General features: G+C 36.3%; 3 protein-coding genes across 3 annotated transcripts in view; 2 read left to right on the plus strand and 1 right to left on the minus strand.

Annotated features, from left to right (window-relative positions):
* LOC101303904 (uncharacterized WD repeat-containing protein C1672.07-like) overlaps positions 1–4,546 on the minus strand; it is an 8,888-nt gene extending 4,342 nt beyond the window's left edge. Inside the window, exons 1-10 of the mRNA XM_004299710.1 lie at positions 4,413–4,546; positions 4,302–4,329; positions 4,057–4,157; positions 3,459–3,662; positions 3,081–3,324; positions 2,578–2,753; positions 1,908–1,990; positions 1,490–1,562; positions 925–990; positions 417–459 (exon numbers count right to left, since the gene is read on the minus strand). Of these exons, the coding sequence (XP_004299758.1) occupies positions 417–459; positions 925–990; positions 1,490–1,562; positions 1,908–1,990; positions 2,578–2,753; positions 3,081–3,324; positions 3,459–3,662; positions 4,057–4,157; positions 4,302–4,329; positions 4,413–4,538 (1,144 nt within the window). The 5' untranslated portion in view covers positions 4,539–4,546. The remainder of the gene's footprint in view (positions 1–416; positions 460–924; positions 991–1,489; positions 1,563–1,907; positions 1,991–2,577; positions 2,754–3,080; positions 3,325–3,458; positions 3,663–4,056; positions 4,158–4,301; positions 4,330–4,412) is intronic.
* A 1,967-nt stretch (positions 4,547–6,513) lies between these two features.
* LOC101294273 (probable disease resistance protein At1g61310-like) lies at positions 6,514–9,946 on the plus strand. Its single transcript, XM_004301343.1, has 3 exons — positions 6,514–6,737; positions 8,644–9,825; positions 9,909–9,946. The coding sequence occupies exons 2-3, from the start codon at positions 8,652–8,654 to the stop codon at positions 9,944–9,946; spliced, it is 1,212 nt and encodes a 403-aa protein (XP_004301391.1). The 5' UTR covers positions 6,514–6,737; positions 8,644–8,651.
* Positions 9,947–10,139: 193 nt separating this feature from the next.
* LOC101304188 lies at positions 10,140–17,039 on the plus strand. Its single transcript, XM_004299711.1, has 7 exons — positions 10,140–11,045; positions 11,714–12,064; positions 12,198–12,671; positions 14,229–14,993; positions 15,100–15,189; positions 15,425–15,562; positions 15,974–17,039. The coding sequence occupies exons 1-7, from the start codon at positions 10,152–10,154 to the stop codon at positions 16,931–16,933; spliced, it is 3,672 nt and encodes a 1,223-aa protein (XP_004299759.1). The 5' UTR covers positions 10,140–10,151; the 3' UTR covers positions 16,934–17,039.
* The last annotated feature ends 499 nt before the right edge of the window (positions 17,040–17,538 follow it).

Here is a 17,538-nt window from a genome sequence, read left to right on the forward strand (position 1 = left end):
GGCTATTTTAGTCATTTTGGTCGAGATTGATGTCATTTTAAAAGTTTAGGGATGAAACTGAATTAAAAAAAAAGATGAGGTATCAGACTGATTTTAGACCTAAAGTTCAGGGGAGTAAACTGAAATTTTTCCTATAAATTTTGATGAATAAAACATATTGCAAATCATTCATTAGCTCTTGAATTGAATACGCGTAATCAGCAAATTCCTAATGGATTTAGCTGCACATATACTGCGATTTCAACTCCATGTTGTTGAGGCCAAGAAACAGCAACGGATTCAGTTGTATAGTGATATATTATTTTTGACAGCATATACTTCAAAATCTAAGACTGCAATTTTAAATCTAGTATTCTAAGATTAAACTAGTATGATGACTAAAAGTGTTATTACAAAGATAATAGAAAGGAACTTACCACAATCAAAAGCAATGACAGGTTTCAGTTTTATCTCTTCCTCCTAAAGGGAAATCAGAAATTGAATGGTTAGTTCATTTGTTCATTTGAACCATAGTATCATAACAACGAATCCTTTTCTTAATAAAATGTGAAGTGAAAAAGGAAACACTGAGAACACATTGATCTCTACTTCGGCTTAACAATTCAAAATTCAATTTGAAAAGATAGTTTTCACAGGTGCAATGGATAAAACAGAATTTAAAATTCAGACAATTGATAATACAACATGAATGCGAGTCAAACCAAATAGCTGAACTATAAGGTACAGTCAGAGAAAAAACTTTAAAAACAAATTTAATTTTAAAATGGAAAAACAAGAAAATTAGAAAAATCTTGAACTAATTTAAGTGCTTTTATTGAGGTCAGGCATGCATCATATGATTTTTCAAACTACAATAATTAAAATTAAATAACAGAATAAAGATAAATAATACAAACTTAATTTAATACAAGTTGTCAGTCATACCTTCACCCTCAGTTTCTTCGCTCTTTTTGTTATATGACGTTGAGAAAGCTCTCTACTTTGATGATCCTAATCACAATATGTAACAAAATAAGAATTTTTGAATAGAAATTAGAAAGGTGAAAAGTTTCTTAGATGTATTATACTGATAATTGATAATGTGGAGCATGACAAAAATCACTAGAAGAGAACCAACTGCCCGCATACACTACATACAGAGGTGAATGACTCGTATACAAATGTATTTGGCATGTCTTTTTTTGTACAAAACGGTTTAACCAAGATTGGTATCAGACTAACTATTGATGAGCTCATAGATAATCAGTCCAATAGTCATTCTGAATTTTTGCACTGTTTACATATCATATATATTGCTGAAACATTACATAACTGAAGACAACACTGACCTATTTGATTGCTAGAGTTTCTAAAGGACAATTAAAGGGGGAAGTATAAACTTGAACATGCTAATGACACAAAGGAAGGAGAATATTATGAAGCAATTTAAATATAATAATGATGTTCATCTATTTTCATCAAATAATTCGACTGATGTGTGAACCCAAACCTGGATTATAGAGAAAAGGCGAAAGGCCCGATCTTGACCAGCCGATAGAATGTGTCTCCCATTTGCGTAAAACCTAATATTGATGAGTGAAATTGATAAAGAATCTATGCCGAAATGCAACCAGTTGCCTCAATAAAAAGTAATAAATAAATGCTTACAGAAAAAATAGAAATTTTACAAGTAATTCACTGAACTAGAAAAAAAAACATATCTAAAGGATAAAGAGCAACAGCCATTACATTTTTCCAACTAATTTGATCTAGTAAAGAACTACAACACCGATGCATAGGACACAGCAATATCGATGGTTGCAAGTTCAATGGGCAAACATATACGACCCTCATCTATAACTAAGCCAGAGGGATGAAGCTAAATATTAGCACCTAAAATCGATATGAAAGAATTATAAGAATTATACCTTATGGACTGTGGAGGAGCACTATGACCACTTCTAAACCGTAGAAGACGAGCAACTCCATCGCTTGTGTCAAAAATCCACATCTAATGACACATAAGAGTAATCGTAATCAATTATACATCGGCATTTTAATTTTGGTTATCCAATACTTTTTATTTTATGAGAAACACACAAGTAATTTTAGTTTTACAGGCTGTTTGAAATAGCATGGGAGATGATAACACATCAGAAGGAACCTTGAGCAAGAAACAAAAACACCAGAAAGCAGAATAATTATGATCTAAAGTCCAAAAAAGAATGATGTTGAACAAATATGATACTGTTGGAGAGAGGAAGAGAAAAATCTTCACAAGTGATAAACACAAAACTTATAATCTGATAATTACTTTTGCTACCGTAAGTTCAATCAACATGTCTATGCTTGTAACTACTATCAATAGATATAGATATGCTAAGGCAGCAGAAACAGTATATATGTTGTCATGGTACTCATAGAAAGGCTTTTTGCTTGATGAAAAAAAGGAAAGCTCCACAAACAACTTATAACCACTGACTTACAATCACCTTATCTCATCCTACCTACAGAGTACAAAGTTTGACAACCTAAACGTGTTCAAGAGAAAAAGAATAATGGAACGAAGACCAAGAAAGAACACTGAATTACTCTTACTTTAATAGAATTGTCTGATGATGAACTCAATAACACTGGTTCATTCACAAAAAAGTGCAGTGAAAGTACAGAACCATCATGTGCCTCTTTTATAACTGACTGAAGCCTTCTTTTTTCGAGATTCCATATGCTTATGACACCAGAAGAACCACCAGATGCTAGAAGAGGCTGCCCATCTAAAAAGGAAGAACACATAGTATAAGCTAGTTAATGACTTCACACGTATAGGAGTCAACACACTTCAAGATTGACGCCAACATAGAAACAGAAAAATAATCAAATATGTAGAACATAAAGAAATCAAAACTATGCCAGGACACTAAGGAGAGACCCAATCACAGATAAACCATTGTATAACACTTCAGCCCCGCCAAACTGTAATCTTGTGAAATATACTTGCAGATCACTACTTATAACAATGTGCTAGTATTGTATGGTAGTATGAAAAAGATACATAATCCAGTGGCAACATGTAAAATAAACCGACAGCTTGATGTTATTACCTGTGCTGAAAGATAAGGCAGTCACAGCACCTCGTGTTGAATGAGTAAACGTCACTATCTCTTCATCATATCGTATGTTGTGAACATGAACTTTTCCATCAGCACAACCAATTGCAACAACATCTAGTGCAGGAGACGAAACACAGCTGCATATCGAAGATTTCCATCCCTTGAACTCATACAGTTTTTTCTTTGTGCTGATATTCCAAAGCTGCAGAGAACCTTCTTGACTCCCAATGATAACCTGTGCAGATCACAATGAAGGTTTAATTCAGATTGAAATGCAAACAGAGTCCACCTGAACTTTAATGAGTTCGAGTTTGAGGTCATTTTTGTACTGAAAAATTCACAGAGCTTCTTTAAGAGAAAAGAAGTTACCTTATTTAAGTAGGTATCCGGATGCATTATACAGCTAGGAGTAAAATTTTCATCCAACTTAATATGTCCAACTGGTTCAAGGTTCTCATCAATTCCTTTAAATCCCCATATATACAGATTACCATCAATATCAGCACTTAGGATGTGCTCTCCAAACAATAGCAACAAATTGACTTTCGCATTATGGTTGCTCCACGTAGCTACCTGAAAAAGTATCATTTCTAGCGTTATAAGGAAGTTCTGTTCGTCAAAAGGTTTCCCAGAACAAATGCCTCCCTAATATTTCCAAAACTCCATCTATGCAACGGAAGCAGAGCTACAATAAGAAGTGACAGAGTGACAATATAGGCTCACAACACTATCTCTACTAGATTACATTCCATCACTAGCAGCACAATGATCTTTTCAAGCATTTACTCTCATTTGATTTTCAAGAAACAACACATGTGTCTCGGTCCTATAATATCTCATCCACTGTAGTTCTCTCGAAAGCGAAAAAGATTTAAATTTTGTGCTAAGACATGATTAAACTAGTCACTGCCCTCCCTATTCTAACACATTCAGAGAACACGAGCTGCTAACTAACTAACTAACTAACCTGATGAGACCGCTTGAAAACAGCAATGTCGGTCCCATATGCAACAAATGTATAGTCACGGTACGAAGCAAGAGCTCGAATCTTCTTGGGCAATTGCGGACCTTCAGAAATGAAACCAAACACAGTTCACATCAACTTCATAAAAAAAATGCAGTCAAGTTTAAAACACCAGAAAGTATACTTCTTTGTTGTTATTAAGCTCGGAAATTCAAAAAGCTCGAAAACCAATGACAAAGGGAACTCACCAACAAGGACCAGAGTGAGCTTTGCGCACTGAAACCATGGAAGAAGTGCGATGAGTAATTAATCGGAATAAAGATTGAAAATTTAGAGGAGAGGGAGTGAGGAAAGTTTACATTGTAAATTTGGAAAGCTTTGCCGACGCTGACGGTGACGAAGGCTTCGGTGCCGAGACGCTGAACGGAGAAGGGGACGGAGCTGGTTGTGTACCCGATTGCTCTGAACGGCTCGAAGATTCCCATTCTCTCTTTCCCTTTGGTTCTTCTGAGACGCCGAGGGGGAAGGAGGTTGAAGATACAGATGGAGGAAAGGGGTTTAGGGTTTGATGAGCCCCGAGGGTCAGGCTCAATTAGCTATAGGCCCAAATGAAAGTGTGAAAAGAAGGCCCAACTATTCTGGCCTCAAGTTCTTAATTGTGAACATGCAAAGCCGCTCCTCGTATTTCGAAAAGAACACTGATTCCGATCCCGTCAGATTTTGATTCAGGAACGTATGAACAGCGTAGGGTTTGACTCAGACCCAAAGAGACCTATATCTGTGGAGTACTACCAAGGAAGAGTAAGAAGAAACTCTCGGAACCCAAAAGCTGTATTACCATTCCCGATGGGCTCGAAATCAGTGATCCATCATGGCAAGAGGAGGGGATTGACAAAAACAGGCAGTGGTCTAGGGCTTGCATCTGTTCAAAGCTTACGCCGTCGCCGCTGCGAAACTTGTTCCTTGTGTGCATGCCTTTGCAAATTGCAAGTTTAGGCTTGTTCATCGATGAAACTATGAAACTTGCTCCTTGGGGGGTTGCAATCTGACCCAGTTGAGTTGGTGTCGTGAGGAAATTTGACTCGAGTGAATGTTCCGGCGTCAAATAGCAAGGATGAGGTGTAGACTAACCGGATTGCCCCAGTATCTTTTTCTCCGCATATATGCAAAAATTTACAAGAACATACACATTCTTGGACTAGGTAGACAAGTACTTTAGTGGACTTTCCTGTGAGTAACCTTGAATTGAGAGACTACATCCTTTACCAAATTGCTAAACGTATTTGGTATATCTGTTTTTGGTAATTTGGTATGCATCTGCATGTTTTAATTGTTCTCTTAGAGTTTGATTTGTCTTTGATTTTTGTTTCAGTTCATGCCAATTCGCTTTATCTTCTATGAATGTGGCACTGTAAAGTTGCTTTTCTCACTTCTGTCATATGTATATACTCTAGTCCTGAAGTCACTCTGAAGCTTGGAATAAGAACCGGATTTTTCTACCTCCCAACTTTTAATTTCACATTATGCATCTTTAGTTAATGACAATATGATTCTGTCATCGTTTTACCAAAACTTCAAGATTGTTAAATACAATGTAATTATTTTGCACCCAAAGTTTGGAAAAATAGATGAATCTCGCTAGGAGATTTTCTGCTATATATCATAAGAAAGTTCTTTTTTTTTTTACAGAATATATCATAAGAAAGTCATTCGGACAGTCCTAAACATATATTGGAGTATGGAGAGAAGAAAAACCTGATGGATTTGGTGGTTTGCTGCCTATGGTTACTTGGAGTTGAACTGGATCTATAGCACAAGTTAAACCAAAGGTATGAAATTAACTATTCTGAGTTATGATCATGAGGTGGAATATCTGCTCTTAGTATGCATCTGCTGTTTTGATTGTTCTGTTTGTCTTTGATGACGTCATTCTTTAGAGTTTGTTTGGTTTTTATTGTATTTTGGTCTCTTTTGGGCTTTTCCTTTGGGTTTAATGAACTTTTGACGTCAGACTGAAACAAATTATTGGTGGTTGCTGTGACGTATGTGAAAATGAACGTGTGAAAATGAGTACAACTGGAAATAGTCTTCACAAGCGGAAGACTTGTCTCTTCATATCTGGAAGACAATTCATGCCAGTTTCCTCCATCTTCTATCAGTCTATTTAGAAAATTAAAATTAGTGTGCCCAATAAGAAAAGCTACTTTAGTCATTGCTCGATATTCTTATCAACATGCATGATTGAATGGCCTTTAGTATTTAAAATTTTATCAGTTCAAATTATTGGGATCCCCTTCCCCTGTGCATGACTGCTACATGTCACCAACTCTTCCTGTAAAAATTATTTACCAATCCGGCCATAATTTCTTAGCCATATAAAGCAAGTCAATGAGTAATACTGATATACTGCTTTTATGCTTTATTCTTTATATATAGATAGCTCATACCAGAGAACATTCTGCCAAGTAATCCATAGTCACTCAGCCAACTTTGGCATAATTTAGTATCATTCAGAAGCTGGGTACTGTCTCTTTGTCTCACTTTGTCTCATACTTTACAGTATCTTCATCAAAGTCTTTGTTCTGCGATCTAAGCCAAATCCCAGAAAACAGCTCCCTCTGTGCTGAAAGAGTGTTAAGCTGATTGTTTTCATTCTCCTACGAACTGATTCCAGTCGACAACAGGTATTTCCTGGTTGCTAAAATTCTTAATCTACCTACTTCTTAAATAAGAGTTGGCTTTTCAGATTTTTGCTTTGTTGTCTCTTGATTTAATTGTCCATTTTGCTTTTACTTTCTCTTTAATTAGTCAAATTTTGCCTCTCTTTGTAGTTCAAAGGCTATTATGACTTATAGTTATCTCACTAGCTAATATAAAGAGCGAGATGACTCAGATAAGGCTAGCTATAATTTAATACATTCCTTGTAAAATATTTTACGTGTTATATAAATATATTTAAACTATTTAATCTTTATTTGAAGAATAATGTTGATGTAATGCTAGCTAAAATAAAGAGCATTAATGCAGCCGCATTTCTAAAGTGACTAGCCAAAATGACATTTTAGCTAATTTGACTAAAATTTAACTCAAAAATGGCTAGCATTGCTAAAGATGCTCTTATATATCACATCAAATATTTTAAAATGAATGTATCAAATTATAAGAGCAACTTTACTACTCTCTCTATTTTAGCTTTTAGCTATTTTAGAGAACGTGTTTAGCTTTTTTTATATTTTCGGAGCTCCAGTAGACTAACCACAGTTTAGCTATTATAACTTTTAGTTATTTCGCTAGCTAAATATAGAGAGCGAGATGACTCATGAGGCTAGCTATAATTTAATACATTCATTGTAAGATATTTTACGTGATATATAAATATATATAAACTATTTAATCTTTATTTGAAGAATAATGTTGATGTAATGCTAGTTAAAATAGAGAGCATTGATGCAGCCGTTTTTCTAAAGTGGCTAGCAAAAATGACATTTTAGCTAATTTGACTAAAATTAAACTAAAAAATGACATTTCTAAGGTATGTTGTTATTACTTTTGCTATATTTTTGTTCCTTTTTTGGACAATTTTTTTATATATTTTTTTTATATTTGGAATGGGACAATTCTTATATCACCACATTTGTAATTAACGAATGCTTATCTTGTACTTCGATAATCAGATTAATCTCTTTTTTTTCTGCAAAACTTTTCTGTAAAGATCATGGATACCAAATTAAATAGCTAGCTTTCTCGTTATAATTATAAATAAGATGAAAATACTTGCAAATAATTCCTTTCTATCCCATTCAAGTGAACGGATATACTGATTTGAAGAAAAAAGATGTCCTTATGAGTTTCGAACCCTAACTAAATACCTGCGTATGCATGTACAATGGACTAACTAAGCTGAACTGATCCCAAATATTTGACTACCCACGAAATACTTAGCCTCGGCCTTTTTCATTTCTAAGTGTCTGAAAGTGTTAGAATTGATCATTCCTGTCACAAATATCAAATATGCTAGGCCAAGCACCTGCACAGATGACAGATAAGTGTGGGCTTGCATGTGGAATGTAGGGGGCTGACTTATTTCTATTCCACAGCCTTGTTAGTTAACAAAAACAATTGAGTTATACCTTCTTTTTTTTTTTAAGAATATCTTTAGTTCTACCAATGATTTATTTTTTATTTTTATTATGATACAAAAGTTTGGCCATACTGTTCTGACCATAGGATGCACTAAGAAAAATTCAAAATTAATTAGTAGACTTATCATCATAAAAGTTCTCAAAACGTTTTAAAACTATTTGGAGTCGATATCAGATTAAACTGTATGTACTAGACGTCTTTACAAAGTAAGTGGTTATAAGAGGGGAAGAAGGTGACGAACCAGGAGGCATGGTTCAGATGTGTGTTGTGTAATTTGGGATTAAAAGTAGCCATCCTTATCAATAAAAAAAAGTTACTTATTTTCATGAATAGAAAAAGTTGTGAATGTTCCAATCTTTTTGTTTTGTTTTTTTGTTTTTTTTTGTAAATGTGATTGAAGACCTGTTATCTATCCTAGAAATTTATATGATTTTTCCCTCTTTTCAGTAACTATTATGGCGTTTCTGATTGATATTGGTACTGTAATTGTTGGAAAACTTGTGGAGTTAACGGTTACACCAGTTGGACGCCAAGTGGGTTATCTAATCTATTACAATCGGAATGTCAAAAAACTAGAGAATCAACTGAACAACTTGGTTGCTGTGAGTCAGGACGTGGAGCGTAAGGTTGGTGAAGAAAAGAGAAACTCAAGAGAAGTTGAAGTCCATGTCAACAACTGGCTGACAGATGTCAAAAAGATCACAGGAGAAGCAAATGTGATCTTGAATGAAGAACATAAAGAAAAGATGAAGTGTCTTTGTGGATTATTTCCTAATCTAGTGGTTCGTCATCAGCTAAGTCGAAAATCAACAAAATTGGTATGCGAAGTTGCTGAGATCTATGGGAAAAAAGACTTTAGCACTTTTGCCCATTCTACCACCCCACAAGATGTGCCCTCCAAAGATTACGAGGCCTTAAGCTCAAGAACTGTAGTGGTGGACCAAATAATGGATGTATTGAGAAATAGTCCTAATATCAACATGATTGGAGTGTATGGGTTTGGTGGTGTTGGAAAGACCACGCTCGTCAAAGAAGTTTCCAGGCAAGCTACACAAGACAAAACATTATTTGAGGATGTGGCTATGATATTGGACGTAAAACAAAACCCAAGCATCCAAAGAATTCAACAAGAAATTGCTGAGAAGTTAGGTCTTGACCTTCCTGAAAATAAGACTGTTGCTGGAAGAGCACGTCTTCTATCAAGCAGGATAAAAGACCAAAAGACTCTGGTAATTCTCGATGATGTGTGGGATGGATTTGATTTGGAGGCTGTGGGACTTTCTGGTGTGACGACTTGTAAAGTATTGTTGACATCAAGAACTCGTGAAGTATTATCCGGTAAGATGCATACACAAAAAGAGTTTGCACTTGATCTTTTAGGGGAAGAAGAATCTTGGAGTCTGTTCAAGAAGAAGGCAGGTGATGTTGTTAAAGATCCTTCCATAAAAGCTGTAGCAACCAAAATAGCCAAAAAATGTGGAGGTTTGCCGGTTTTAGTTGTCACTGTGGCAAGTGCCTTGAAAAATAGAAGTACATTATATCATTGGAAATATGCGTTGACACGTTTGAAAAAGTTTGATAAAGAAGAGTTCACAGAAAAGACTTACTTGGCTCTAGAGTGGAGTTATAGTGAGTTAAATAATGAGGAGCTTAAGCTAGTGTTCTTGCTTTGTGGACTTTATGCTGATTCTTCGAAAACTATTCATATACAGTACTTGTTGAAATATGGCATTGGCTTGGGTTTGTTTAAGAACCTCAATACACTGGGAGAAGCTTGGGATGCAGTAAATTCATTGCTTGATCAACTAAAGGATTCTTGTCTGTTGCTTGACCATGAAGATAGTCAGTGTGTCAAGATGCATGACCTCATCCATGATGTTGCTAAACGTATCTCATCGAGGGACCAACATGTGTTGATAGTAAGTGGTGGAGATGAGTTTAAAAAATGGCCAGATATGAAGGAGTTTTGTGAAAAGTGTACAATGATCTCCATCGAAATGGCCAGTATCCCCAAGCTTCCTGAAGTTTTGCGGTGCAGAGAACTAAAGTTGTTGGTTCTTAATGCTACTGTTATGGATTACTACTCTTTAGAAATCCCGTGCAACTTTTTTAAAGAAATGACAAAACTCAAAGTGTTGGATTTAACTTCTTTGAGTATCCCGGCATTACCTCCATCTCTTCAGTTTCTAAAAAGTCTGAAGACATTGTGTTTAGATGCATGCACCTTGGGAGATATAGCTCTAATTGGTCATCTAGAAAACTTAGAAATCCTTAGCTTTCTAAGATCCGAGTTTAAAGAGTTGCCCAAAGAAATAGGTCAATTGACTCATCTACGACTGTTGGATTTGACTGGTTGCTCTCAGTTGGAATTAATTGCACCTGGTATTATCTCAAATTTGAAAAGGCTAGAAGAACTGAGGATGGGAAATAGCTTTAACCGATGGGAGACTGAAGGAGTCACTGGTACTGAGAAAAGTAATGCAAGCCTTTTAGAGCTCAAGCACTTGTCTAAGCTAAGCACTTTGCATATACATATCGTGGATGCTAACATTCTTCCAACAGATTTGTTCTCCAATGCATTGGAACGATACCAAATATATATTGGTGCTGCATGGAACTGGGATGATGCGGATGCAAACCTCAACACACTGAAAATCAAGCTCACTACCACCAATGAACTGTACCAATCTGGTTTAAACATGTTGCTGAAGAAAACTGACGAGTTACACTTGAATGGAATGGATGCTGGTAATAATACAGCTTATAATCAATTAGACGGTGAAGAATTTCAGCAATTGAAACATCTCCATGTCCGCAATGCTGAGTTTAGATGTATCATTAATGGGAAGGTACGCTCTTTAGTGAAGTGTTCATACATCCTTTGTTTTTTTTTGGTTCCAATTGATTATATATTCCATTAGTATAGATATCATTTTATGAAGATTTACTTGGTCATATTTTTTCTTTTTGGGAACTCATTAAGTAATTATTGTATTTTTAACGCAGTACGAAAAACTTTCATTGATCAAACTAATGTAGGCGACAACATGAACACAATTCACCCTCACGTGCTACGTAAAAATCGAATTATGCAAAACAACCTAAGAGAATAGCAAATCCTAAATGAAGCATCTTGATCAATAAATAGAGAACATGTTAGCTAGGTTAACATATTAGAACACACACGGAACATCCTACACAGATGAGGTCTCCCCAGGTAGAGAACCTGAAGCAACTACTACTGACTCCTCCACCACGTACTGTGTCGTTAGTACCTGAACCAGAGCCAGATTCAAAACCACTAATTGTGACAATTAAAGACATGTATTGAGAAATCTTCACAGATACAAATTTCTGCTACTTAATATGGTACCTACTCTTGAGCACATCCATCCTAACATTAATTAATTTATAGACTAGTACAGTATCGACCCACAATTATAGGCAGTAAAGTTATTGGTTTAAACTTGGAAGTATAATTAATTCCCCTTGTAATCAGAATTGACTTGTTCTATAGGGCGTTTTTCCCTATTTGAAAAGGTTGGTGGTGAGTGACCTAGATGGTTCGAGATTCTTATTATCATCTTCCATGGCTAGAAGTCTTGTACAACTCACACATCTTGAGATATCTGGATGTCGGATGATGGAAGAGATAGTATCAATAAATGAAACTGATGATAAGTTTATGAAGGACATGTTCTCTAAGCTACAACATCTGGAGCTAAAAGATCTTCCAGTTCTGACAAGATTCTGCTCAAGAAATTCTACTGGATTTCCATCTTTGGAGATTTTGCAACTAGCTAACGACAATGAAATTGAAGAAAAGGAATCAGGAGAAGACATTGGGAATTTTTTGTTTGATGAAAAGGTGATCGAATCGTGTTCTCTGTCTATGTTTCTTTTATCATTAATCTAATCTGTTCATTCGAAAACATGTATCTTGTCGAAAAAGAATTTTTTTCTGAACAAGTCCATTGACATGATGAATATTACTCATACAGGTAGTATTTCCAAGCTTGATGAGATTGTTCATCCATGGGTTGAAAACGATAGTGACAATATGGCACAATCAACTTTCTCCAGAGAGTTTCAAAAATCTAGAGACTGTAAATATTAATTCGTGCCAGAGTTTGAAAAGTGTTTTTCCATCCTCAATGGTCAGAAGTCTTCAGCAATTAATGCATCTGGAAGTGGTCGAATGCGGAGTGGAGGAAATTGTTGCAAATGAGGATGGAGGACAAACAACACATGAGTTTGTGTTCTCAAAAGTAAACTCTGTCCATTTTTGGGATTTGCCCCATCTTAGCTGTTTCTATTCTGGAGCGCATGCTTCCCGGTGGCCGTCACTTGAAACCTTGAAGGTACTTTATTGCTGGAAATTAACATTTTTGGCCCAAGAATGTTCAAGCTTCGAGAGAAACTGTGAGTCGATGAATCCTGCTCCAGCTAACCAAGCTCTCTTTCTAATTAGGAAGGTAAAATCTTCTTATATATTTTCTTACAGTCTACTTATATAGCACTCCATGGCCAATTTGTTTTATTTCTTTTATTATTAATTTTTTATCGTTTAAGGCTGTTCACGTTTGAGTCACTTTTGTAATCTTTTAAAAATCTCGTCTAATGAAATGGTCTTGCTTCAATCACTTAGCATTTAGCAGAAATATTGGAGTTAATTTTATAGGAGTTTCTGGATATGTGGCGTTTCCATTGATAGTGGCATTGTTAGATATACAAATAATTGATTCCATATAATTCAGAAGTAAAGTTTTTTTAAATGTTAAAGCAACCCAGAACTAATTAACCCTACCTGACAGTATCCTTAGACATTCGTAGTTTCAAAGATCTAAACAAAACATGACTTTTGTCTTATTTTATTTACATCTCAGTCAAAAGGACAATAGATTTGGTGCTTACAGTAACTTGGTAGTTACAAGAGAGTTTCAAAAATTCGAATTCTTCAGTGAGGCTCCTCCCCATCTGAAGGCCATATGACAAACAACTTATTAAAAGATTTTATTAAGAAAAGTTAACTTTTCGAGCCAACGAAGTAGTAGGGTTTTTTATTTTTTATTTTTTTATCAGATGAATAACTTAAAGCAACAACTAGACTCTTCTTTTGGGTAGATTACTAGATTGTTGATACGAAAGTAGACACCGATAGTTATTGAAAAATGAAGCAGCTAAAGATTATCTTCCAAGTATTTCTTGAAGCGAAAGAAGGTACTTTTACTGTATGATGATATGCCTCTCCAGTCCCAGGGTATATCATCTTCTTTCTCTTGCGTAGTTTCTCTGTATGTCCTTCATTGAGAGCATGTACATTGTCTTTCAGTTTAGGGGCCAGTTTTGAGTTTTGACAAAAAGCATGAATTTGAAAAGTCATAAGACTCTGATACCGGGTAACTGAAAACAGCTTGTTGACCCACTTTATTTCATTTTTAACTTTGATGACACACTACATGTGAGAGATTGTTGAATTCTTTTGATGACGTTTTAGAGAATATGAATTATGGGTCTGGTTCAAGAGACAGAACAGTTGACACTATTTTTGATACTCGTTTTTGTCTCTTAGATCTTAGTTGATCTAATAGTTATTTTTACTTATGAGTATGATCTAGCAAGTGACATGAAATTTGATATGACCCAAATGAAAGTTTTCATAATTTGAATAGACCTTTGTGCAATGAACCTAGGATGTTTTTTCATGTTGAAGATCGAACATGAACATGAGTGCCATGTTCTTCTGGGAGTTTTTTCTTTTGTTTGTTGAAAATAATATTAATTTCATGTCACTTGCCAAATCATACTCACAAGTAAAAACACTCATGAGATCAACTAAGATCTAAAGGATAAAAATGAGTGTCAAAAATAGTGTTAAATATTGTGTCCCTTGAACCAGACCCATGATTCAATGAGTTTATGCTTTTTTGTTTTTGTTCCTTTTTTTTTCCTTTTTCAATTTGAGATTTATGTTCATAAGATACTGTTTGTGTTGTTTAACATCCACTAACCATGACACATTAAAACTACAGGATTCATTCCCCAAGTTGAAGTTAGTGGCCACATTCGGGATGGAGATTTGGGATGGTCCATTCCCAGTAAAGGTCTTCCGCAGTCTAGCAATATTTCGAGTCGGTAATCGACACTCTGAGGCAGCTGCTATACTTGAGAAATTCCCTGGTCTTGAAAAACTCAGTGAAACGAGTTCGGCTCCCTCCAATGAAATATGCAGCAGTGGGGATATAAATGCAGTTGAGGCCCTCCCTCATTTAAATGAGTTGTGGCTTCGCATGTCGAAACTGATGCATCTTGGGGAAGATAACACTCAATCAGCAGGTCAAAACTTTCCAAACCTGAAAATTCTATGGATAGAGTATTGTGACAACTTAAGGAATCTAAGATCATCAGCAATATCCTTCAAGAATCTGACAAACTTGCAAGTAACTAGTTGTCCCGGATTGGAATACTTGATAACTTACTCCATAGCTAAAAGTTTCTCGCAACTCACACACTTGACAGTTGAGGATTGTGCAAGACTGGTAGAAATGGTGAGAAGCACAGAAGATGATGACGATTCAGGAAATGAGATTGTATTCAGCCGGTTGATATATCTAAGACTTTCTAAACTACCAAAATTGCAAGTCTTTTGCTCTGGAGATTTCATTGTCAGATTTCCATCTTTGGAAACTTTATTGATAAGCAGACGCCTTAAATTGAAGGTTTTTCATAATTATGAAACACTACAGATAACCGACGAAATAGTTGACACAGACGTTGATGTTGATGATGGCGTAACGGTAAATTTTTAATTCCTAACAATTATTGACCAGACATCTTAGTAGTTTTTTTTTTTCTTTTTCTAAATGCATTTCAATTGTTTCTATAAATGACAAGACGTTACAGGTAAGAAAGGAAAATGTCGACACAGATGATGGTGAACAAATAGATGAAACTACACCTATCACAGGCGCAAAGAAAGACGAACAGTTTGAGGTATTGGTAACATTTTCATTCACTAAACTCATTTTATTCTCTTGAGTTTCCATTAATGAATCTACGACACTTTCCATATCAGTTATACCCACAGTCCCACACACACACATACGTACATTAGTGCAGCCCATGTCAGAGATTTCATTTTTTTGCCTGGTCGGACTGTCAAAGTTAGTTAGTTTTTTTTTTTTTCTAATGAATTTCATATATTTTTATGAATGACGGAACGACACAGGTAACAAAGGAAAACGTCAATTGTAATGGAAAACGAGAAATTGAAAAGGTTTACATGGACACCGGTGCTGATCATGAAGAAGTTGCAGAAACTACACATATCACAAACAAAAACATAGACGCTAGTTTTGATGGATCGGTAACTTCCCATCCACACAACTTTTTATTTCAATATTCAATCTCATAGTTTTCCACGATAGATGGACGATGTAATAATACTATCACAACGGAGACTATAATTCCTTTTGTAGTCTATTACATATATACAAATACAAAATACATTCGTATTAGGAGCTAGAACCAGAAACTTTTTAGTTCCCCTATTGTTTACAGTTCTAATTTCTCTTATTCAAACGTTCTCCATGGCTATTAGTCTATTTGATATATATCTTTACCATATTTGAAGTAATATATGTATGTCAGTGCCCCTGTGTCGCGTAATAAATACTTTCTTCCCATTCCATTATGTAGTATAATAATATTCAGCTTGCTTCTACATTGATTGATTGATCTTTATGTATATATATAACGACATTACCTGACGTCTCAGGAACATGTTCATCCCCTTGAGACCACTACGGCTGATCTGGGGGTTATAGCACCAATGGAAGAAAATCTGGCCATCATACCAGTAGGTGAAGTCACAACTCCTGTGTTCCCAGTCATTGAGCATTCTCTTGTTGCAGAAGCACCTGGGCGACAAGCATTCTCAGATATTGAGCCTCTTGCCGAAGAAGCAAGGCCTGATGTTCATCAGACTCCTAATGCACCAGAACAGCCTATTGAGGAACATAGTGATATTCCCTTTGAGTCTTCAGCTGCTGATACAGGAACTCCGCCAACACATATCATTCCTGCACTGCCCTTTTCAAGTTTGTTGAAGTCATCTGGAGCAAAACGGTCATTGAGAGAGAAACTCAAAGGTCTGTCTGCCAAGAAGGCAGCTAGCAGTTCCGGCCTGTCTGAGGAGGCGAAGAGCAAGCTCAAAGCTCTTATTGCTACTGCTGACTTGAGAGATCCCCACACCAGACAACAGCTCTTGACAGTGCTGCCCACTCTCCAACTGTCTGCTACCATAAGGATTGCTGATCTCGCTGTTCAAGAGCTATCGAAGTTACCACTGGTTCTGGACAAGCAGGAATCATTATGCCAAGAATTGGCTTCGCTTAAAGCTCAGGGCTCCCAGCTTGATGAAAGGAGTCACATCCTCCTCTCTGAAGGTTCTTTAGCTGAAGAAACCATCCAGAAGGTTCAGGAGCAGCAGGCGGAGCTGCTGGCTCTGGAAGAGCAAATCAAGAAGCTTGAGGCGCAAGCAATTCCACTCCGGGCTGAGATTGCCATTGGCGAAAAGAGGTATTCTGGCTTTGAAGCGTCCTTGGATCAGCTAGTTGAGGAACAACAACTCAACCAACTCTCTGTGGATTCAACAAGTGAAGAGTTGCTTAGGACTCGAGCTGTGAGTGACAGCTTATGTACTGCCATCTTTACTCATCTCCGCCAACTATTGTAGGCCTCAGTTTTGCATTTAGGCGCATGTATTTATTAGGATAGTATTATACCTTATGCATTGTAGCGGAGCACTATGACCACGTACTTCACCTCGTAAGTATGCTTTATTTGTACTATGAACATTTCTTCATACAGCATAACCGCATTGTTCATAACCAGACTAATGTATTACCAAATAGCAAGAGCTAATTAAATTATAGCTAGGAGACATCAAAAGAGACAAAACCTAGGATTTAGTGCTAGCTAGTTGACGGCGGTGGTCTATAGGCGATTAGTTCTGTTCTTGAGTAGAACAGGATCTCTGATCACCACGAACTTTGGTGAACTAGTTGAAATCTTTCCTAATCAGTTTGGTGGTGAGGGCTACACTTTGGTCACCGTTATATGCTAATTGGTTGCTATGCATACATGTATGTATAGGTTGATTCCTCTTAGCTGGTGACGCCACGATGGCGGTCACAGTGGTGGATTACGACGCGACAGACAGACTAAGGGTCGTGACCAATTTGTTTGGTGGACTGGTGGTGCGATCTTGGTGACTAGCTGTATACTACTTTAGTGGACTTTCCTGTGAGGAAGAGAGATTACATCCCTTTGCCATGGCCG

Source organism: Fragaria vesca, linkage group LG5 (genome assembly GCF_000184155.1).
Source record: "Fragaria vesca subsp. vesca linkage group LG5, FraVesHawaii_1.0, whole genome shotgun sequence".
In the NCBI taxonomy this organism is placed as follows: domain Eukaryota; kingdom Viridiplantae; phylum Streptophyta; class Magnoliopsida; order Rosales; family Rosaceae; genus Fragaria; species Fragaria vesca.